Raw genomic sequence first — 21915 nt, 5'->3', positions numbered from 1 at the left:
GGGGAAGGAAAACGAGGGTCTCCTGAGAGCACTACGTTGTCTCCAGCCATCAGGGGAGCACGACAGCGGCCAGGGTACCTGGAGAGGATGGGAAGAGCCCCCAAGCCCCTTGTGGGGGCGCGGCGGGCCAGCCAGGGAGCCATGCTCTCTGCTGGGGAACCGCAACCCAACCCCAGTGCCTGCAGCAGGCACAGAGCACAGGCTGTCAGGCTGAGACACCCCACGCCTGGCCTCCAGCCCCCACCACCCCGGACCCCGGCCTAGGAGAAAGAGAGACGAGGCAGGGGTCACACAAAGTATTAAAAACACCTCTTTACTGTTGAAACGCAGCCATGGCGCTCTAACATCAGGATGATGGAGCCCAGGGCAGAGGGATGGAAGGGGGTGGTGGGGCCGGGCTGGGGTCGACCTTGCTACCAGGTGCCCTCGGCCCAGCTGCTGCCGACCCCGTCTGGGCCGTGGGCAGCAGCGGTCACTTGGCGCTTGGCAACGGCCACCTGCGCTGCTCCAACAGCTCTTCCAGGTGGTCGGCCCGCTTCACCGCGGCCTGCAACGTGCCGTCCACCTGCGGTCAGGCCCGGGTCACCCCCCCCCCCGCCCCCCGCCCCGGGGAAGGCCCGGCCTCGGGGACCCACCTCATGCTGTTTCCGGAGGCTGCGCACGGCCTCCTCCTTCTTTGCCAGAGCCAGCTTCACCCTGCGGGGGCGGGGGGGGGGGGGCACGTGGTAGGCTTCGGGCAGCGCACCCCACACCCCGCGGCCAGCATGTGGCCGAGTGCGGCAGGGCTGCCCACCCCATCCCAGCCTTGCTGACCGCGGGCACGGGGCTGTCTGGGGGAGTTGGTGTCGAGCTCTGACCCCCGTGGCCACTGCCCACAGGACCAGCCTCAGTGAGTCAGAGCCCAGGGTGGGGATCCTGACTCGTGCCGGGAGGGCTGCCCGCTGAGAAGAGAAAACTCCCAGCCCACGTCCACCTCTCTGGAAGAACTAAGGGGCCCCGCGGGGCTGGGGGAGCTGCCCACTGCTGACCCCTCGGGGCTCCGACTCCTCCCGCTTCACCCAGGCCAGGGAGCCGGGGAGCCGGCCGGTCCTGCTGGGATGCCTGGTGTTAGCCAGCCAGGCCCCAGGGCCACGCGCCGCGTGGAGCCCCAGCGGCGGCTGACGGCCCGGCTCTGCATGCGCTGTGAGGCTGACCGCAGCCCCTTCCCTTTCTCAGATCCAGCGTCCTCCCCCCACCTCCCCCCGGGCTCCGGCCCCAGCCCACCTCCCGTGCACCTCCTCCAGCTCCGCCTGCTTCTCCCGCGTGAGCTGCTCCAGCTCCAGCCGCTGGCGGGCCTGCAGCTCGGCCAGCTCGGCCCTGACCTGCCGGGTCTCCTCGTCGGAGGCTGCCAGCCGGTCGGCGAACTCCTGGCGGAGCACCTCGGCCAGGCCACTCCTCTCGCTGACCAGCTGCTCGTTCACCTGCGCCGGCACGGGGTGCGAGTGAGCGGGGGGCCGGGGCGGGCTGGAGCTGCCGTCGGCCCCTCCCGCCCTGCTCACCGCCGTCAGGTGGGCCAGCTCCTTCTCCTTCTGCCGCACCAGGCCCTGCAGACGCACGCTCTCCCCCTCCGCCTCCCCGAGGCGCCCCTTGAGCTCGGCGCACCGCTGCTGCAGCGTCCGCTCCGACTGCTCCAGCTCCGAGAGCTCCGTGTCGTACTTGTCCCGGATGCGCTGGACGCTGGCGGACAGGGGCAGGGTCAGGGGGCTCCAGGGACTCGGGGCCGTACCGGGCGCCGGTGGGAGAAGGCCTCACCGGCTCTCCGCGGCCCTCTCGCTCTCCTCCCTGGCGTGCGTCATATCGGCCTCCAGCCGGTGGATGACCAGCTCGATCTCCTTATCCCGGTCTCTCCGGACTTCTTCCCTCAGCTCCCGTTCCCGGTTCAGCAGCCACGCTTCCTGGGGGGGCGCACGGGGCTCGGTGGGACTGGTGCAGGGTCGGCCGCAGGACACCGGGTGGCAGGACCAAGCCCTGCCCTGGGCCCCGTCAGCTCTTTGGTCAGGACCCAGGGTGGGACAGAGAGCAAGCACCAGAAGCACTGCCTCGGGCTGCTGTCCTGGGTCTGAGAGCAGAGTTGGACATCTCCAAGCCCGGGGTGGGTGAGGGCCCAAATGGGGCAGGCTCTCGGAAGGCAATCTGGAAACTCCCATCAGGCTTCACACCACATGCTTTGACCCCGCTGCCCTGCGTGTGCAAACATATCCCACAAATACAGCGACCCCCGTGCACAGTTCCGGGGCAGACAGGGAGGCTGCTTGGCCACTGCTGAGGCTCCGTGACCAGGCCAATGGGCCCTGGCCTCACGTGTGGCCCTGTGCACCTGTCCACCACGGCCTCTTTGCAGAAGCGCCTGGCAGTGTGGGCTGGTGCTTTGTGTGGAAGGCACCGGAAGATGAGGAGGGAGTCTCCTCCTAGGTATTCCCCATGCAGGCTGAGAGTCAGTTCATTGTGAGGGCAGCCCCCCGGGCGAAGGGAGGCTGAGGAACGCTGCCGTCTCTCCCAGAGCCCCCCTCTGAGAAGGGCCTAGAGCGCAGGCAAGAACACAACCACCAGGCCCCGAGCAGCCAGACCGTGAAGCCCAGGACCGTGCCCACAGGGAGGCCACATAAGGGGAACCCACACGTGGCCTGTTTCAAGGCCTGGGGTGCTGGGCAGGAGGGAGAAGGCTGCTTCCCAGGCCGCACCTCCTTCTTGGCGCAGTTGGCCTCCCACATCTGTCGTTCTGCCTCCAGCTGCTCCTTCAGAGCCTTCATCTCCATCTGGGGGGCGGGCGGCACCGTGAGAGCAGGCCACGACCCCCCCCACCCCGCCCCGCACGTCCCAGGCGGAGGGTCTGCAGGGGAGCCGCCACCCCCAGAACGGGCGCTCCCCACAGCGCAGGTGCCAGGAGGGGCGGGGACGGAGGCACGCCCACCTGGTGCCGCCGCTCCTGTTCCTCTCTCCCCTTCTCAAACTCAGCCCTGAGAGCCCGGCCCTCGGCCGCGCTGCTCTCCTCCAGCTGCTGCCGCAGTTCCTCCAGCTCCGCCCGCTGCCTGTGGGCCGGCGAGACGTCAGCACGTGCGTGGGCAGCACGGGGCGGCAGGCGGTGGCCACACCCCCCTCCCGGTGGCACCTGGCTGCCTGCTGGCCCAGCCGCTCCTTCTCCTCGGCCACCTCGCTGTAGAGCCGCCGCCGCTGCTGCTGCAGGGCCCGCTGCTCCTGCTCCACGTGCTGCTCGAAGCTGCGGGAGCAGAGGCTCTGTGCGCGGCTCCGCCACGGCGCCCACCCATCCCTGTATCGCCCGGCAGCGCCCGGCGCAAGCTGCAGCCTCACGGGGCTCCCGGGGAGGCCGCGGTCAGCGGCGCGTCCCGGCCCCTGGGTTTCCTGCCCTGGCACCAGCCTCTGTGCCGGCCGCGTCCGTGGTCCCCTCCCGCAGGGTCCGGGCACATCCCAGCTCTGCTCGGGCCTCGGGTGGGGACACGCACCGCTGCTGGGCGCGCTCCCGCTCCTGCTGGCCCAGCGCCTCCTTCTCCCGCTCCAGGTGCTCCCGCAGCTGCTCCAGCTGGTGCCCGAAGCGCTGGGCCGCCCGCGTGTCCGCCTGCAGCAGCTCCGCCTCGTGCAGGCACTTGAGCTTCTTCACCTCCTGCTTGTGCTTGGCGATCAGCTTCTGGACCTCGGGCTCCAGGCCTGGAGGGAGGGCACCGCATTGCAGGGGCCTGCCCCTCGGCCCTGGGCAGCCGGGGACCCCTGACCCTTGCCCCGGTGCTGCAGGGGACTCCCAGTTCTCCCCCACTGTGACACCATGGCCGCAGTCCCGCCAGGGGATCCCCCACCCCGGCCACCCCAGAGGCTCCAGCCCAAAGCACAGCTGAGTCCCCTTGGGCCCACCGTCCCTCTCTGCCCCAGGGCTCCCCCTGGTGCAGGGCCCCCTGGAGGAGGGATCACTGGGGAAGAGGGTGTCTGGGGCAGGAGGGCGGGGCCAGGCATTAGCGGCCACAGCTGGGGAGCTCCGTCAGCCCTCAGACCCACTCTCTAAGCAGGGAGCAGTGACAGTCCCAGGCGGCAGGGAACCCGGGGCTCCCCCCATGCTCCCACCCGGTATGCTCCCCTGGGCGATGGGGGAGGTCAGGGGACAGAGGGAAGACAAGGCCCATCCTCTTGGACCCGCCCTTTGTCCTGGGTCCTGGGCCTGTGGCCGGCCCCCTCCCTGCCGCCAAGCCGGCTGGACATCCCCTGAGGGCTACCGTGGCTATGACTGACACTGCTGTCCTTGCTCAAAGACACCCTGTGGCTGCCTCTGGGCCGTGTGGCCTGTCAGCCTCTGACCAGCTCCCGGGGGCGGCCGGTCCCCACCTCGGACTGTAATCTCCTTGATTTTTCGGGTTTTCTCATTGATCCACTTCTCCCTGCGGACTTTCTCAGTGGCGCTCATTAGTTCTTTGAGTTTCTTAATCTCCTGCCAGCGAGGAAACAGAGTCCACAGAGCAGCTGTGAGGAAGTGGAAGATGCAGAGAGACCCCCGCCCTTGGCCACCCCTCCCCTGCCCACGCCAGTGATCCTATTCTGCCCTCCTCGTGGAGGCAGGGTCCAGTCTGGAGGCCTGCGGTGGGGGGAAGTAATCGGGCTGCAGAGGCCTCACTGGGGTACCCAGGTCCCAACCCTGGCTGTCCCCTGCAGTGGCTGGGGGACTTTAAAAATGCTGATGCAGGGGCATCTGGGGGGGCGCAGTCAGTGAAGCGTCTGGCTCTTGGTTTCGGCTCAGGGCATGATCTCAGGGTCGTGGGACGGAGCCCCGTGTGTGGATCCCCACTCAGTGGGGAGTCCGCTCGAGAGGCTCCCTCAGCCTCCGCCCCTCCCGCTTGTGTGCGCACACGCTCTAATAAACACATCTTTAAAGACAAATGCTGGTGCCACCGCCCTCCCAGAGTCAGCCCGGGGCCTGGCGACCACCGGCACCCACACTGTGGGAGGTGCGGCTGGGGGGAAGCAGCCTTTGAACGGCGGCTGCCAGCAAAGCTGGATGAGGCCGGGTCCAGTCCTTGGCTGACAAAACCAGGGAACACGAGTGCAGTCCCTCTGCCCAGGGGCCCAGAGCTGGGGCAGCTCAGGTTCCCACACGGCCAGCACTGCGGGTGGGCAGGCAGCGGCCCCTCACGGCCCTCCCTCCTCGTATGGGACACAAGAGGGTCCTGTGAGTCCCTCGGCCCCTGCCCCAGGGTCTGGCACCCAGCGGCCCAGGGGGAAGCACCGCCAGTGGCAGGAGAGGACCGAGACTGGTGCCAGGGCGGCACCCCCCCCCCCACCTGGCCCGCTGGCTGGCGCCCTGGGCGCGGGGCTCAGGCCCGAGGCTCGGCCGTGTGCGCTCCTGGCTCCGGGGTTGCATGCTGGGCCCTGCGGTCTCGTTCACAAGCCCCCGACACTCTCATGCTCCAAGGCTGCCCTGTTCTGGGGTGGCCAGGCAGGGACCCCCCTCCCACAGGGGCTCAGAGCACAGTGGGGCTGGAGGCAGGCTACAGGGACAGTGGTGGAGAGCCGGCCACTCCGGCCACGGCCACCGGCCCAAGGGGCTCACCAGCTCGTGCTGCTCCTGCACCTGGGCCTCCCTGTCCTTGCGCCTCTGGTCCCCCTGCTTCAGCTCTGCAACCACAGCCTCACACCTCTCCGCCAGGGCCTTCTTGTCCTCAATCAGCTGCAATCAAGGGCTGGGGCTACAGCTGCTGCCCTGAGGGGACCCCGCCCCAGGCACCACAGACTACCAGGAGCTTGCGGGGGACCCCAGGGGCCAGGAGGGCAGGTATGCCTGTCGACTGGGCCGTGGCTGGGGTACACAGCCATGGGGTGGGGGCGGGTCACGGCTGCGGGGGGGAGCACCCAGGGATGCCCTGGACGAGCCCGTCCAGCAGTTCCCACGGGGAGGATGCTGCCCATTTCCAAAGAAGGGAGGAGGCCCGGTGCAGAAGGCCCGTGGGTCTCGAAGTGTCCTTGAGGATGAGCCAGGCTGGCACCCGATAACCCGGCGGACCCAGCAGGTCCTGACCCCTCTCCCCTGGAGCCCCACTGCCCAGGCGGTGGTACCTGGTCGATGAAGGACAGGTGCCGCTGGATAGTGGCCTCGTAGTGGTCCCTCTGCTGCCTCAGCTGCCGGCCCAGCTCCTTCTCCGTCTCCTTGACCCGCCGGACGGTCAGGTCCCGCTGCTGCACCTGTAAGGGGCGCCGGGGGAGCGACTGGGCAGACAGCGCCAGGAGGAGACGGGGGCGAGACCCTCGCAGGGAGCAGCGCTGGCAGGACACACCCAGGCTGGGGAGCAGGGCCCGAATGGTCATGGCCCCCTGCAGTGCGTGAGGCTCTGCCGGGCAGGGGTGGCGGGGCGTTACCAGCGCTCTCTGCAGCAGCCCCACCGCCTGCTTCTTCTCCTCCACCTCCAGCTTCAGCCGCAGCACAGACGCGCTCACCGTGGACATGGGCTCCAGGCGCCCCTCCTCCGGCACCAGCCCCTGGGAAGGCAGCGTGTGTCAGGCAGGCCCGGTCACCTGGTGAGAACCTGCCGTCCCTCCCTGCGGCCGCTGCGCACCTGGGGGGCTGAGGCTGGCCAGTCCTGCCCTGACGTCTCCATCTCGTGCAGAAAGCTCATGATACTCCGCAGCTTGGCCTCGGACAGCAGAGTTCCGTCCTCAGGGGGACCAGCGCACGTGCCGAGCTTCCCAAATTTCTCCAGGTTGTCGGCTGTCAGGGAGCTGGCATCGTCCTCCTACAGGGGAGGGGGCACAGCAGCAGGGGCTGTTGGGGCGGCCGAGGATGCTGGGCTGGGTCTCCAGAAGCCACTCAGGGACCCCCAGGGCAGGGGAGGAGGGGGCGGAGCGAGTGCAGGGGCAGCTGGGGAAGGCGGGGGGACCTAGTCTGGGGGGGCCTCTCAGGGGCACCACGGGCAGATAGGCAGCATCCACTCCCCACCCCAGGGTTATTCTGAGCGTCCTAAATCTCAGTGAGCCCTCGAATGAGTGGGGGATCCCACAAAGCCCCATCTGGCCCTCATTCAGGTCCCGACAGAAGCAGGCAGGGGCCCCCGTGACCTGCGCGGACACAGCCCATGGTCACCTCGTCGGTCCAGGAGTATTTGTCCTTGTGGTAGGCCCTGGGGCAGGGCAGCGGCTCGGGCTCCTCCTCCAGCAGCCTGAGCGTGTCGAGCAGCTCATCCAGGGTCGCCCTAGACTTGGCCCTGGCCCTGGCAGGGCCCACCACCTCCAGATCCTCACTGGCCACATCCTGGGAGTTGGTGTCCTGCAGTGGACACAGAGGAGAAAGAACCACTGAGGCCATCAGAGACCCCCAGAGGGCCGTGGGGGGAGGCTGGGGGGAGACGGGGGGGCCGGGAGAGGAGAGGCCTCCTCGGCACAGGCTCGTGCCCACGTAACCACGTGGACCAGGCTCGCCCCGACCGACCTCCAGGGTGGCCGGGTGGGACGCACCTGGGCCTGGCCTCCTCGCCCCAACCTCTGAGCTTTCTGCTCCCTCTGTAGGCACACGGAGCCCCACCCCGGAGCAGCTGCGAAAACCCAACGGGATTCCAGAGCAACCCACGAGACCCCATCCCCACACTGGAGCAATGGGACCCATTCTGGGCAGCCTTTCCTGGCACGAGTGACCCCACGGCCACAGAGGGGCAGGCTTGGGTCACCCAGGCATGGATGCACCCTGAATCTGAAGCCAGGGAGGGCGGATAGGAGGAACCGTACAGACACCTGAGGCTTGTCGTCTGGAAACTGCCGGAGCTCTGGGGAGGAGTTGGAGGCAGACTGGCGGGGGTCCTCTGGGCCTGTGGTTCGGAAGCCAGCCCCTGCACAGCACAGCACAGCATTGGCCCCCCCGGGCATCGCCCCGGCTGGGGGCAGCCAATCTGGGGGAGCCCTTGGGAAGAGGCCACCCACAGGGGAGGTGGAGCATGTGACAGCAGGTGCCACGGAAGACCTCGGGGAACACAGGGAACTTTCGGGAGCCCCGGCCTTCTGAGGTGAAGAGTCAGGGGAACCACTGCGACCCCAGGACTCCTGGCCTCCCTGTGTCTAGCTCTGGAAGAAGAGGGGCAGGAGCAGAAGGGCAAGGCCTAAGGGTCTGCTGCACAGCAGAGCAGGGGCTCCAGGGGCCAGGGGCGTCAGCAGAGGCCACAGCACTCCCAGGGGGAGGGGGCAGGGGTGTCCGTGCGGGGTTCGGGCTGGGTGATGCCCTTGAGGGTCCGCAGAGCTGGGGCAGGTGGTTCACCGGCATTGTTGGCCTTGTGGGTCTGCTGGGCGTGAGTGGTGCCCCCCGGCCTCGGGGGTGGCTCCTGGGCCGGCCGGGGCTTCTCCGTCTCCCGGGCCTCCTTCAGCAGCCCAAACTCAGGGCCACCTGCCTTCTGGGCTCGCTTCTGCTGCAGCTCCTGCCGTGAGGAGCACCTCTGAGCAAACTGGCCAGGCCCCCCGTCCTCCCCGTGCCCAGCTGCCCTGAGGCCCAACGTCCAGGGGCTTGGGGAAGGAGGGCTCGGGGAAGGCAGCAGGCAGGGGCCCCCCGGGGGCACAGGGGGTGGACCCAGCAAGCGTTTGCTGCCTTGGTCACCCCGGGCACCTGAATGGCCGCTCGCCTGGCCTGGCGTGCCTTCTCCTCCCGGACCTTCCTCCTGGCCGCCTCCTTCTGCTGGTGCAGGCCTAGGAGCCCCTCTCCCAGCTGCCGCCGCTGTTTCTGTGAAAGCCACAGCCATAGCTGCTTTGACTGGGAACATGGAGTTGCCCAATCCAGGCCTGGGTTTCCATGGGATCCCAGGGCCCGCCGACATGCCACTTCTCTGCCCCAGAGAAGACAAGTCTCCCTCCAGGCAGCCAGCGGCTCCCCTAGGTGGGGACAGCTCTGCATCTGGAGCAGGGACCCTGCAGCCAGAGACCCGCTCGGACTGCTCAGCCCAGGGTGCCGCTGACAGGCATGTCCTGACGCCCGGGCCCTGACTCAGGGCAGGAAGGACACGGGGCCCCCAGACAGCACGTGGACCCACAGGACAATCCCAGGTTGCAATCCCATCAGTCCCAGAAACCCCACTGTATGCAGCTGGGAGCCCTGGGATTCTGGCCTGCGTCCTCAGGGCATGGCTCACACGCCACGCTGACCTCGCTGACCTCTTGCTTGGATGTTAGCGGGGGCTCTAGGCGGGCGGCTCTGGCTCGGCGCTGCACCTGCTGGCGGTACCATCGCTGGATGGTGACAGCAGCCTGGTTCACCTGGTGGATAAACCTGCGGGGTGGGGGTGGAGCAGTGCTCAGACGGAGGCCGGGCCCCCGTGGAACCAGGCGGCTGAGCGACGGCCTCTCCCCGCCGTGTCCCCCCGAACGCCCAGGGTGGCGGAGAAGCCAACACGTTCCCGCAGAAACGAAAACGCTCCTCCGCCAACGCTCATCACCGTCACGGAAACGACCCAAAGGCCCGCGGCTTGGCTGCGGGTAACGCTGCAGCCCTGATGGTGGGTGCTAGTCCTGGACAGACAGCCACGCCCCAGGCCACGCGCTCCAGCCACAGAGCGTTCTAGAAGAGGCAAAGCCCTAAGGGGACAGCTGGGCGCGGCCAGGGTCGGGCCTGGAGAAGGTGGATAAAAGGCCTGGGGGCGGGGGTGACAGACATCCTGTGTCTTGTGGCTGCATCTGAGACAACACAGGTGGGCACGGCCGCCCAAACTCCCCACACCACCCGTCTCGCTATACGGTGCGTCTTACTTTGCCAGATTCGGGTCAGTAAAGCTGCATAAACTACCAAGTCTTCCCCTCGGCTCTCGGGACCATTTAAAGGCCCTCACGGAACATCCTGGTCACAGGTGGTCGCTGGCCCCAGGACAGGCGCACAGAGGGGCCCGTGCAGCTGACGCACGGCTGGGCGGGGTGCACGCAGCGGCGGGCTCCCGGCCTCACCCGGCTCCCCCAGGAGCCTGCGGGATGGTGGCAGTGACCGCCCGCCGGTGGAGGCTCTGAGAAGTCCACCCTCGGATCGCCCGCAGCTTCCCGACCATGAGCAACGCTGTGGACCGGAGGCCGCCTCCGAAACCGCCGTAAGATTGTTGGTGGTTTTTTGTTTTTTATCTCCCTTCCACTTAATGCTTCTTGGATTAAGAGCTTTAGTGAGTTGTAATTGACCAGCTGTAAAACGTATCCATCTTAAGTACACAGTTCGATAATTTTGCATAAACTGACAGACGTGTGTGACCGCCAGTGTGACCCAGGTTTAGAACAGTTAGAACATTTCCATCATCCCGGAAGGGACCCCCCGCCCCGTCAGCATCCCTCTTTTTCACATTTAGTACAAACGGGCCCACACGACATGTGCGCTCGTCAGCATCCGTGTTTCAAAACAATTATTCAAGTGGCAATTCCTATCATGGGAGCTTCAGGCCCCCTCCCGGCCCCCAGCCCTGGTCACCTCTCGGCCTCCTCCTCTGTCACCTCCTTCCGTCTGAGCGGGCCCGGGGTGACCCCGGCGTTGCTCTGGGCCACGTGGTTGCTGCTGGCCAAGTTCCTGTGCGGCTTCGCGGAGCTGCTCTCCCCCTCACTGGTGGCCGCCTTGAGGATATTGCTAACGGGAAAGGGCAGAAAAGGGTCGCAGCGGCCCACCCAGGCTCCCTCACAGCCCGGGCAGTCGGCTCTGCCTGAGAGCAGAGGGGGTGACCCCGGCTTCATCTCAGGGGGCCTTGGGGATGGAAGGAGGCACCCACAGGACACGAGGAGGGGGCACCACCTGCTCCCCGGTCCCGAATGCTGGTCGATCCCCCCACAGGGCCCCTTTGGTGGCACCCAGGGTTAACAGGCTCTTTCCATTCAAAAATGCAAAGAGGTCTCAAGAGTCGCAGGATCCCGGAGCCAGACGGTGGCCACGGGCACTCCCCGACTCTGAGCGCACTGTGCAGGGAGCGTGCCGGGACACGTGCGGGGCTGCTCCAGACTCAGCCAGGGGGCTGGAGACTCCAGGAGGGGCTGCGGCCTCCTCAGCAGGACTGCACGCTGGGGGTGCGCCCCAGGCCGGCCCGACTGCCCGCCCAGGTCTGGTCTGAACGTGGTCTCCCTGGTGCCCTCAAGGGTGCAGCACCAGACCTCACGGGGCCCCGGCGAGGGCTGTTCCCGGCGCACGAGCTCCCACACCCGCCCCGGCCCAGAGCCAGGCCTTACTTGAGGGAGGGAGCCGTGTGGTTGGAGCTCTTGGGGGGCGGCACCTTCCCCGAGGGGGCGTAGTGGTTGTGCACCATGCTGGTGACGCAGTTCCCCACGGCGCCCTTGTTGCTCCTACCGGAAGAGATGGGAGCGGCGTCAGGCTCTGGGAGGCCGCACGGACCCCCGACATGGGCTCACCACGGCATCATCCAAGTGTCCCTGGGGGCCCCTCCACGGCCACCACACCGACAGTGGGGGCTTCTTGGGACCCAGGAGAGCTCCACTCGTGGCGTTCCACTGGGCAGAACCCGAGGCAGGCTGTGAAAACCCAGGCCCCGGACAGCAGACACGCCTGCTGGGGAGAGGCCGGTCATAGACTGTCAGTCCACGGAGGATGGGCCTTTCTGTGCCGGTGAAACAGGGCGAGAGACACAGTCCTCTCTCTGCCCCTCTCAAACCCACCGGAAGGAATACACATGGTATAGACACACAAGGACAAGGGGAATGTGGAGGAGACAGCCACGAACACATGACCACAGCGTTTTACAGGATGAGAAACAGAAGGGCCAGTGGTAAGTGATACGGGGAGGGAGGGAGGAGACGCCCAGGGCCGTGGGGCCATGGGATCATGGGAGTGGCTGCTCTGCCCCCTATGGCCCCACGGAGGTGCAGGACGCAGGCGCCTGGCTCTTCTAAAGCAACGGTGTACCCCAGATCCCTTCCCCCCGTCGGCACCCCGGCACCAAGCCCATCCGTGTGCTCCAGACGGGAAGCTGGCTCTGCCCACGAAGTGAAGCGTGTGCCGAGCAGGACGCCCACATCCCCTCTCCCACGGGGCGCACAGCAGTGGCGGGCAGGAATCAAACCCCAAGTCGGGAGACCAGAGAATCCCTCCCTGGAAAGACTGAGCAGCCCAGAGAAGAGCCCCAGACGCTGGCAGGCGCGGACCCCCAGGACAGCAGCCTGGCCCCTGCCCGGTTGCCCCGATGTGAGCCACCACACGGCTCTGCGCGCTGGCGGAGCCCGTATTCCAGACACCCGAGGACAGACACACATGCGAAGGGCCGACAAACAGGGCGGGCAGAGACGAGGCTCAGCAGGGGACAGGGTGTCTCCAAGAACCCATCCCAGCGACCAGGCTGTGCCAACACATGTTTAACAGCCTGTTCTCTGCGGGAAAAGCTCTTATTTGCAGGGTTTGCCAATTTCAATATTGCCCACGTGGCTGACGAAACGGCGTGAGAACCGCCCTCGGGAACAGGAGGAGCTTATGGGACTGAGGGCCACGCAGCTCGGCCACGCAGAGACGGAGACAAGAGCAGGCTTGCCGCACAGGGGTACAGGGGCCCCTGGGGTCCCAAAGCTAAAGGCAGAGGGCACGACGGGGTGGGGCCAACGAGAATCCATCCGGGGGGCCCGCCGGCCCAGCAACGCAGTCACGGGGGGCGGAGCAAAGAAAGGGAAGAAAACCGCCAAGGGAACCTCAGGATGACATCTGCCGGGACTGAGCAGCACGAGTGTCCAGGACGGGGGACCCCCGAGGCCAGCAGGCGAGTGGGGAAGACCCAGGGCAGAGGGCGGCACCTCAAGATTCCACGTGGGAAAGCGAGGGGGAGACACAAAGTGCTTCTAGAGAGAACGCAGGACCTGGAAAAGGACCGGGGATCGGCACGGCAGAGGACTCCTGGGCAGCTGTCCGTGGAGCCGGAGTGACGGCTTCCAGGTGTCGGGAAGGTTTTCTGACCTGGGGCTCTGCCAGCCAAACTCCAAGTGAGCTGAGGGTCACGGCATTTTTAGGCACACGTGCACCTCGGCATCCTCGCTGGGCGTCTGCAGGAGGGTGTACTCCCAGAAGACGGGGGAACGGAGGGCCCACACCGAAGGCGGGGGCAGCCGGGGGTGGCCCGTGGGCACGAGCGTGGGGCCCGCAGGGAGGGCAGTCATCCGACCCAGGTGGGAAAAGCCAGGCTCCAAGGGGTTTATCCAGAGGAACGTGGACAGGGAGGGCCCCTGCTGTCGAGTCTGGGACACGTGGCCGGGACACAGACAACCATGTGGGAAAAAAGACCCTCTTTAATTCTGGGAAAGACAACAGCCTGTCCCAGATGTCGACAGCCCTCTTCGAGCACAGCGCTGCTCTAAGAGGCTCACGTCTTCCCCACTGCATCCTCCTGACTCTGTGGGGCAAACACAAGCATGACCCCTTAGCCTAAATGAGGATCCTGGGGCCCAGGGAGGTTAAGTAACCTGCCCCAAGTCCCACAGCAAAAAACCATGGGAAACCAGAATTCGGACCAGGCAGAGCTGTGCTGGTCCCTGCGTGGAAACCCCACCCTCCACATGGAAGACAGTCAGCGATGAGCGACACTGGTGTAACCTGGATAAGTGCTTCCTAGAAAACACGAGAAGCAGCAGCTCGCTCTGGGGAGCAGGACGCCGGGGGGGAGGGGAGGGGCAGCGGGTCTGCTAGTTTCCCTCTTAGGTCTGTGGTCCAGCTCCACATCTTAGCTGCGTGCAGGTGTCACTGAGAGAAATTACAAGCACATTTTCATTTAAATTCTCGCATCCAGAGCACCTCTCTCAAAGATTGTTCCTTCCGGAAAGGGTTGCCGCATTGGGAAGTTCTTTCCGTGCCAAGGCAAACGTATCTCCTTGTCCCTCTGCCCAGGGGCGCCCCCGAGGCCAAGAGCGAGGGGGACCAGCACCCCTGAGAGCCCAGGGCGGCCGTGCCGAGCCCGCTTTCCTCCAAGGCTTCTCCAGGCCACCCGCCCACCCTGAAAACTCCTGGCCGGCAGCCCCATCTGCCGAGGCCGCAGCCTGCCCGGCCCTCTGCACACCCCACCATGTTGGCTGTCGCTCTGCATGTGCCTGGTTCCGTGCTGCCGTGGGCGGCACGGCTGACCAGGGACCACCATGGCCTGCACACAGCCCCACTGTTGGCATGCAGCGGGCAGGTATGGCCGCAGGGAACACGGTCTGCCCCTCCCTCTGCTGAGCCTTATACAGTGGCCCACGGCCCCACGTGAGCCTCGCCAGGCCCGACCTCTTCAGGGGCAAAGCCGGACGTCTCGGGTCGTCTGGAGGCAAGCTGCCCCGCAGGGGAGAGGGCGGGTGGGGCCTGCGGGAGTGTGCCCCGTCTGAGCCCCCCAGGCCAGAAGAGCCCCTGCCTTATGTGCAAGATGCCTCCCTGCAGCCTCCTTCCCTGGGACCTTGGGTGGAGAAAGCCAGCCCCTCATTCCCTCATTCATTCATTCATTCACGCGTTCACTCATTCCAGAGCACGCAGGTCCCCCAACGAATAAGACAAACAGCGCCCCCTGCAGGAGCTCCAGGTGGCCGGGGCCACGCAGAGTACCCACAGGCGGTCTCACCTGTTGTTGGCAGTGAAGCTGGGGGCCAGGGGGACAGTGCACTCTCTCCTCCGTGGGCCCACCGGCATGTCCACGGTGCTCGGACTCCGGCAGTCCGGTGGCGAGGTGAAGGCCCTGGGCTGGTCGTCCTGTCGGTGACACAGTAGCCACCTCAGACCACGATGTGCTCCGAAGGCCACTGACCCCAAGCCCCTGGCGTGTCCCCACAGCCTCACCCGCAGGCGGGATGGCCCAGGGGCTGGAAGCGTCCGTGCCCCTGCTCCACTTGTCACGCTGTGACCGAAGTCGGCTAACACTGACTCCCTCCCCACCGCCAGCCCCGCCCGCAGGTGCGGCCAGCACAAGGCAGGAAGCAGGCAGTCACTGTCCCAGGGACACTTAGACTCAGCCGCTGGCACTTACCAGGACATTCCACGTGGCTCCCTTCTCACTGGGAGCTTTGCTCAGCCCAGCCAGCCGCTTTTTCCCACCGGAGCTGCCCTCGATGAGGGTCAGGGAGTGGGGGCGCTCGGCCGGCCTGGGTCAGGAGAGAGGATGCCAAGCAGGGACAGTCAGTCTGGGGAGGCCAGCTCCAGGAGCGCAGACAGGCAGGTCTTCCGAGGGGACGGGAGGCGCCTGGTCACCACTGCGTAATTCTGCCCCCAGCCCACAGCCTGGTGCACTGTTGCTTAGCTATAATCTGACAAGAACACCTGAAGGAGATGCTCCCACCTGAACTGCGGCCACCCCGACACCCATGATAAGAGCACAGCAAGGACAGAGAGAGAGAAGCTGGCGGGGGGATGCTGGCCTGGGGGTCCGCATCCCTACTCACGGAGATGGGTCAAGATGCATCCCACCTGTCCCCCCACCCCCCACCACAGGGCTGGCCCGCGGACAGCTCACATCAGGCCCTGGTGGCCAGCCCGGGCCCAACCTGGTGAGGCTGGAAGGGGGGCTGACAGAGGCAGGAGAGGCCCGTGGGTGGGGGGGCTACCTGAGGGGGCTGGTCCAGGCCTGGCTGGCTGGCGGCTGGCGGACCTGCGTGGTGCTGTTAGATCTGCGAAGGTTGTTGATGGCTCCGGAACCTCCGGGCCCCTCCTGTAAAAGGAAGAAATCAGCAATCCTGAGGTGAAGACTTCAGACACTCGCCAGTTCACCGCACGCCACGCCAGCCCTCGGAGAACGGATTTAGGGAGAGGAGAGGGGTCTCCTGATTCTTTGAACAAGAACAGTGTGGGGTCCTGGGCAGGGCCCACTGGGCTAGGCCAGGTCCTCAGCCTCTCAAAGCCCCATCTTCCTTGAACAACGCGGGAACCCTTCGTCCCTGGCTGGTGAGGGTCCGGGAGGAAACGCGTGGGGCCTGGCCCGGAGGCTCTGGCAACGGCTGCCCGGCCTGCCCCTCACATCATCCGGTACCCGAGCAGCATGGCCGGCTCACTCCCGCCAAGCACCTGCTGCCGGCCTGCCCACCAGGCTGTCTTCAAGGCCGCCAGGAGCTCATCTCCTCCCCCACGGGTTGCCCTGCTCCTTGAGGACGCAAATAAATCCAATATTGGCGGAGCAAGAGGGACCGGGAGATGGGTGCCAGCAGGATTTAGGCTCTGCCTCAGGCCGGCCGACCCTTGACCGACCCTAGCCTTGACCCCTTTGTGAGTTAGGTCTCTGGTCTACCAGCAGGAGTCCTTCCTGAGCCTGCGACAGCCTCAGGCAGACAACAGACAGGAGGTGCCCGTGGAGGGGTGGGGTGACTCTTCAGGAGGGGGGGTGATGCAGGGACGCCCGCACACCCCCGGCCCCAGCACTCACCAGCGCCTTCCTCCTTGGTTCACTGCCCGTGACCACGGAGAGGGAGCGGGCGATGGGCTTGGCGGTGGAAGCGCTGCTGGGGCGCCAGGACACAGGTGGAGGGAGGCCCGTCAGGCTCAGGTCCACACCTTCTGAGCTGCCCTCGGGGGCGCCGGAGGGACCACTGCTGGCCCGGGAGCCCTTCATGGAGGCTGAGCAGGCCCTGAGCAGGCAAGAAATGCAGTGGGACGCCCTCTGAGGAGCCAGGCCTCCCCACGTACCACCTCCCGCCAGGTCAGGGAGCCCGCCGCCACCCAGCCATATCCTTGTGGGGTGTGTGGGGGTCCCTGTCAGAGCAGGACTCCGGGCTGAGGTGACAACTCTCTGGAGGGACCCTGCCCGAGGGTGGCCGGGGGCAGCACTGACCCCCCACCCCAGGACAGGTTCTCCAGCTGTCTGAGCCGCCCCTCCTTCATCTGTAAGACGGTGTCACAAAGTGCCTCTTCCTGGGGTTGTCCTGAGGTTTGGACAAGGCGGCTGTGAGGCTGGCACGCAGGACGCTCCATGACAGGCGTTCTAACCCGGACTTGGTCTGATTCATGCTGCCCGACCCAGGGTCCATAACCAACTCCCCTGGCCGCAGAGCCCCTGCGCTTCCTCAGGGCCCCCAGGAACACCCCCAAGCACCCTGGCTGTGGCAGCTGCTCCCTCCCTTCCAGCACCCCCAGCACCAGCCACGCTTCCATCTCCCTGGCTGTCCCTTCCTCTTCCCAAACCCTCAAGGCAGAAGGTCCCCAGGCTCAGCCCTGGCCTCCCCTCCACCCAGCCTCTCACCTGGGGGCCCACGTCTGGTGCCCAGGCTTCAAACAGAGGCTGAAGGTTCCTGCCGCCCCCACCCATTCCCTAATTCCTGACTCAGGACCAGCCGGGCGTCTGGCGCGTCAGCCCCCCAAAGACCAAAACAGACGTCCGCCTCTAGCTGTCCCCTCCCCAGGGGTCATGTTCTGTAACTGGCTCAGGCCAAGGACTTGGATCTCATGCTAACATCTTCCCCTTCCCCACCACACCTGCTGCCGCTGCCCTCTCCCCACACACCCCTTCCCTCCACAGCCTCTCCTAGAACCTGGACAAGCCCAGCAGCCCCTCCTCCGGCCCCTCCCCACGCGGCAGCCAGAGCTGAGCTTTGTCCACCAGGTCTCAGATCACACTGCGAACCTGCCCAACACCTTCCAAGAGCCCCCCGGCACAGAGAACAAAATCTAAACACTCAATACCCCTCAGATCTGACTCTGCTCTCTCTGTGACCTCCTCACTGCCCCCCACCCGTTGCCCCTAACTCTGCTTCAGCCAAACCAGCCATCCTGCTGCTCCTCAAACTGGGCCAGTCTGTTTCCATTGCAAGCCTCTGCACCTGCCGGCCCCTCTGCCTGGGGCCTCTTCCCCTGGGGCGTCACTCACAGAGCCACCGGCCGCCATCACGTTGCTTCCTTCTCCTGCTTTATGTTTCTTCACCTGGCCACACAGGTCAGTGTGTGGCCACTGGTCTGCACTGCCTGACTCCTTGTAAGAACATCAGTGCCACGAGGACAGGGACCACGTAGCCCGGCCCCTAGCACGTGGCAGGCACTCAAGCAACAGACGTGGACGAGTGCATGAACCGGCAGCACCAGGAATGACCACGGAGGAAAGAGCACAGCCCTCCCTGCCACGGAGAACGGTGGTGGGCCAGCAAGCACACACCATGACCACCGCAGGTCAGTGCTGTGGCCTCCTCCACACGCACATAGTGGAGGGCCCCTGAGCTCTAGCGCGGAGCACAGAACGGTCCCTCACTGGGCCGGTGTCCCCACTCATGCATTTCCGGTTGTGTGGGTGATTTTAACACCTTCCTCTCTCCAGGGCACTGGCCACGCCCAGCGGGACCCAGGCTGGCTGGACCCAGGCTGGCCGGCTGAGCCGCTGGGGCAGCAGCAGCACGCGTGGCTCTGGGATGGTAAACACAGCCTCTCCCTGGAAACCTCCAGGCCAGACCTCGCCTTGCACACAAAGATGTCTGTCCCAGCACCCGAGCCTCTGCCCAGGCCCCTCAACACGGGCTGACGCAGGACCCCCGGCAGCTTCTCCACCGAGCAGCTCTCAGTCCCCCAAGGACTTAGCTCAAGGTGGTGGGACGGAGACGGCCGACTGGACTCCGCTCCCTCGTGCAGACCCCCGCCCGCCCCTGCACGGGGGAGAAGGGGTGGGGGAAGCCTTCACCCGCGCGGGCCCCGCACACCCGCATCCGCGCGAGCCCTCCTCACCTGCGCGGGCCGGGCCCCTCACCTGCGCGGAAACCCCTCACCTGCGCGAGCCGGGCCTGGGGCGCGGAGCCTGCGGGGCCGGCCGGCGGGGGGATGTGCGAGGCCCTCCCAGGTGGGACGCCCGGGGCTCAGGCTTTGGGCGAGCGACCTCGCGCCCCGGCGCTGGCTCCGAGGCCCAGGTGACAATGAAGCGGCCGGGCCGTAGGGCGAGCGGCGGCAGCTAGCAACCAGCAACCAGCCTGGCACCTCCTCCCCCGTTCGTCACGGCGGCCCGCCTTTCCTGCCCGCGCCGCCTCCGGATTGGCCGGCCGGCTGCCCGCTCCGGCCGTCCGGAGAGCTCATTGGGCCCCTGGGCTGTCCTTCGGGACGTTGAGGCGTGGGAGGAGCCGCGAAGGGCTGAGCCCCAACCCCGCCAGGCGCAGCGGGCCGTCGATTGGAGCAGCCGGAGGAGGCGGGGCCTCGGCTAGTGTGGGGCGGGACCTGGGCGGAGCCTCAGGGAGGAGAAGGAGCCGGCATGGGGTGGGCGGCGTGGCGCTCTGGGCAGAGTTCCCCCAGACCAAGCCGGCCTGTGCTGACACCCAGGCGGCCCCGGGCCCCAACAATCTCTGGTCGCCGACGCCGTCCCGCGGAGTCCCACGCGGTCCCCGGTTACACACGGGATTCCAGGCTCCCTCCTGTCTGAGGCCCGTCTGGACACGTGGGTCCTGCTGCACTCCCCTCCAGGCAAAGCTCCATTTAGGGCTGACACCTGCAGGTCCCAGGGGCCCGTTGGTGCCCTTCCTCAGGCAGCCCTGTCCCAGGGCCTGGTCACCGACCCTGCACCCGAGGCCCACCGCCCCTCATCTTTCAAGACCATCCGGTGGTTTCCTATCTAGGTCTATGGTTCAACTGAGAAAATCTCAGTATGAGGTGTGAAGTATGGGATTTTGGGCGGGGGGGGGGGGGGTTGTGCATGGATGTTGAATTATCCCAGTACCACCTGTTAGAAGGTTCTCCTCTCTCCATTGAATTACCTCCACACTTTTGTGAAAAATCAATTGACCATATTTGTATGGGTCCATTTCTGAACTGTCTATACTGGCCTGGTGATCTGTGTCTGAACTTTCACCAACACCACAGTCAGTGCTGCTTGACAGTAAATCTCCAAATCAGGTAGTGGGTGTCCTCTTTGTTCTTCTTTTCCAAAATTACCTTGGCTATTCAATTTATTTTGACTTTTCCTATAAATTTAGTATCAGCTTGTTACCATCTACCAAAAAAAACCAGCTGGAATTTTGATGAGGATTATGTTTTGTTTTGTAAGATTTTATATATTTATTTATTTGTCAGAGAGAGAAAGAGCGAGTGCACAAGCAGAGGGAGCAGCGGGCAGAGAGCAGCAGACTCTCCGCTGAGCAGGAAGCCCCACGTGGGGCTCAATCCCAGGACCCCGGTATCATGACCTGAGCCGAAGGCAGTCGCTTAACCCACTAAGCCACCCAGGCATCCCTCAATGACAATTATGTTAAATCTGTAGATGAATTTGGGGAGAATCGACATCTTAATAATATGAAGTTTTTCAATCCATGATCATGGTATACCTCTCGGTTTATTTAGACCTTCATTGACTTCTTTCAGTATATGGTGTTATTACTAGTGTGGAAAAATACAGTTGGTAGTATAATTCACCCCATAGCCTGTGCCCTTTCTAAACCCACTATCAGTCTTAGGCATTTTTGTAGATTCTATGGGAGTTTATAGACAGTAACATCTGTGAATAACAGCTCCCCTTCCAATGTATTTGCCCCCCCTTTCTTCCTGTTTCATTGAACTGGCCAGGGCTTCCAGTACAATGCTGAACAGAAGTAGAATGGATACAACTGCCTTGTTCCCAATCTTGGGGGGAAAGCATTCAGTCCTACACCATTAAGTATGATGTTAGCTCTGGAACCAGGTGAAAGAAATTGTATTTCTCATCGCAAAGATTTTTCATGAATGAAATGCTGAATTTTGTCTCTTGTGTTTTCTGCATAAAACATGATTTTTCTTCATAAGTGTGTTAATTTGATGAATTATACTGATACTCAGAGGTTGAACCAGCCTTACATCCCGGGGATAAACTCCACTTATGGTGACATATTAACCTTTTTATATATTGTTGGATTCATTTTGCTAATATTTTGTTGAGGATAAAAAAAAAAAAAACCCCACCAAACCTATGCTCATGAAGGATACTGGTCTGTAGTTCTCTAGACCACATGCACATGGAATATTCCCCAAGATAGCCTATATATTCTGGGCCATAAAACAAACTTCAACAAAAGTTTTAAATCTTGAACAATAGAACTGAAGTTATAGAAAACATGTTCTTATTAAATCAGAATTAAAAGGGTAATAACATAAAAAGACACATATAATAACCCATTAGACAAAAGGACATCGCAAGGGAAATTAGAAAATATTCTGAACTAAATAAAAATAAAACTATCATCGGGGTGCCTGGGTTGCTCAGTCAGTTAACTGACTCTTGATTTCGGCTTAGGTCATGATCTCAGGGTTGTGGGACTGAGCACAGAGTCTGCTTGTCCCTCTCTCTCTGCTCCTCCCCTTGCTGTATGTCTAAAATAAATAAATAAAAATTAAAAAAAATAAAACTATCAAAATTCAACAGATGCAATCAAAGCACTGTCTGGAGAGAAACTCACAACATTAAAATTTTAATGTTAGAAAAATAAAGGTCTCAGGGGCGCCTGGGTGGCACAGTCGTTAAGCGTCTGCCTTCGGCTCAGAGCATGATCCCAGAATCCTGGGATCGAGCCCCACATCAGGCTCCTCCACTGGGAGCCTGCTTCTTCCTCTCCCACTCCCCCTGCTTGTGTTCCCTCTCTCGCTGGCTGTCTCTCTCTCTCTGTCAAATAAATAAATACAATCTTAAAAAAAAAAAGAAAAAAAAAGAAAAAGAATAAGAAAGGTCTCAAATCAATAATCGAAGGTTTCAATCAATAATCAAAGCTTCCACCTTAAAGAAACTAGGAAAAAAAAGGGAAAAAATAACCCCAAAACAGTAGGAATAATAAAAGACAGCAATAAAATACAAAACATAAAAACAGTAAAATAAATAAATAAAACCAAAGATTTAGTTCTTTGAAAAAAATATTAAGAAACTTCTCATCAGACTAACCAAGAAAGAGTGGGAAAAAGTCATCAACGTGAGAAATGAAGGATGGAGTATTGTTACAGACCATGCAGACAGCAGGCTTCTGTGGAATGGACTAAGTCCTTGCAAGACAAATTCCTGACAGTCATGTGGGATGAGAAAACTTGAAGAG

General features: G+C 63.5%; 1 protein-coding gene across 6 annotated transcripts; it reads right to left on the bottom strand.

Annotated features, from left to right (window-relative positions):
• Nucleotides 1–297: 297 nt before the first annotated feature.
• CEP131 (centrosomal protein 131) lies at nt 298–18855 on the bottom strand. 6 transcript variants are annotated; one of them, XM_087854008.1, is made up of 26 exons: nt 18608–18855; nt 16329–16530; nt 15517–15620; nt 14943–15057; nt 14541–14668; nt 11188–11301; nt 10445–10597; nt 9148–9271; nt 8615–8728; nt 8273–8429; nt 7750–7850; nt 7112–7294; nt 6588–6764; nt 6391–6510; nt 6091–6216; nt 5588–5704; nt 4369–4471; nt 3501–3702; nt 3149–3256; nt 2951–3068; nt 2721–2795; nt 1792–1934; nt 1539–1716; nt 1264–1460; nt 636–696; nt 298–547 (listed from the first exon to the last, which is right to left on the bottom strand). In XM_087854008.1, exons 2-26 carry the CDS (start codon nt 16512–16514, stop codon nt 473–475), a joined length of 3279 nt encoding a protein of 1092 aa, XP_087710134.1. In that variant the 5' UTR covers nt 16515–16530; nt 18608–18855; the 3' UTR covers nt 298–472. The 6 variants fall into 6 exon arrangements, with proteins under 6 accessions (XP_087710134.1, XP_087710136.1, XP_045630934.2 ...); XM_087854010.1 differs by having other exon boundaries at nt 7756–7850; XM_045774978.2 differs by having other exon boundaries at nt 9157–9271.
• Nucleotides 18856–21915: the final 3060 nt, after the last annotated feature.

The sequence above is a fragment of the Ursus americanus genome, chromosome 23 (genome assembly GCF_024610735.1).
Source record: "Ursus americanus isolate L20-20 chromosome 23, mUrsAme1.1.p, whole genome shotgun sequence".
Classification (NCBI taxonomy): domain Eukaryota; kingdom Metazoa; phylum Chordata; class Mammalia; order Carnivora; family Ursidae; genus Ursus; species Ursus americanus.
Note: the sequence above shows the minus strand (reverse complement) of the source record. Positions and strands in the feature narration are given on the sequence as shown.

Excerpts from the sequence above, each read along its gene's own strand:
- CEP131 (XM_087854008.1), bottom strand. The coding sequence starts at position 16,514 with ATGAAGGGCTCCCGGGCCAGCAGTGGTCCCTCCGGCGCCCCCGAGGGC. Across the intron at positions 15,058-15,516 it reads GCCTGGACCAGCCCCCTCAG|GCCGGCCGAGCGCCCCCACT; the intron begins GTAGCCCCCCCA and ends CTCCTGACCCAG. Across the intron at positions 6,511-6,587 it reads GGCCAGCCTCAGCCCCCCAG|GGGCTGGTGCCGGAGGAGGG; the intron begins GTGCGCAGCGGC and ends CTGCCTTCCCAG.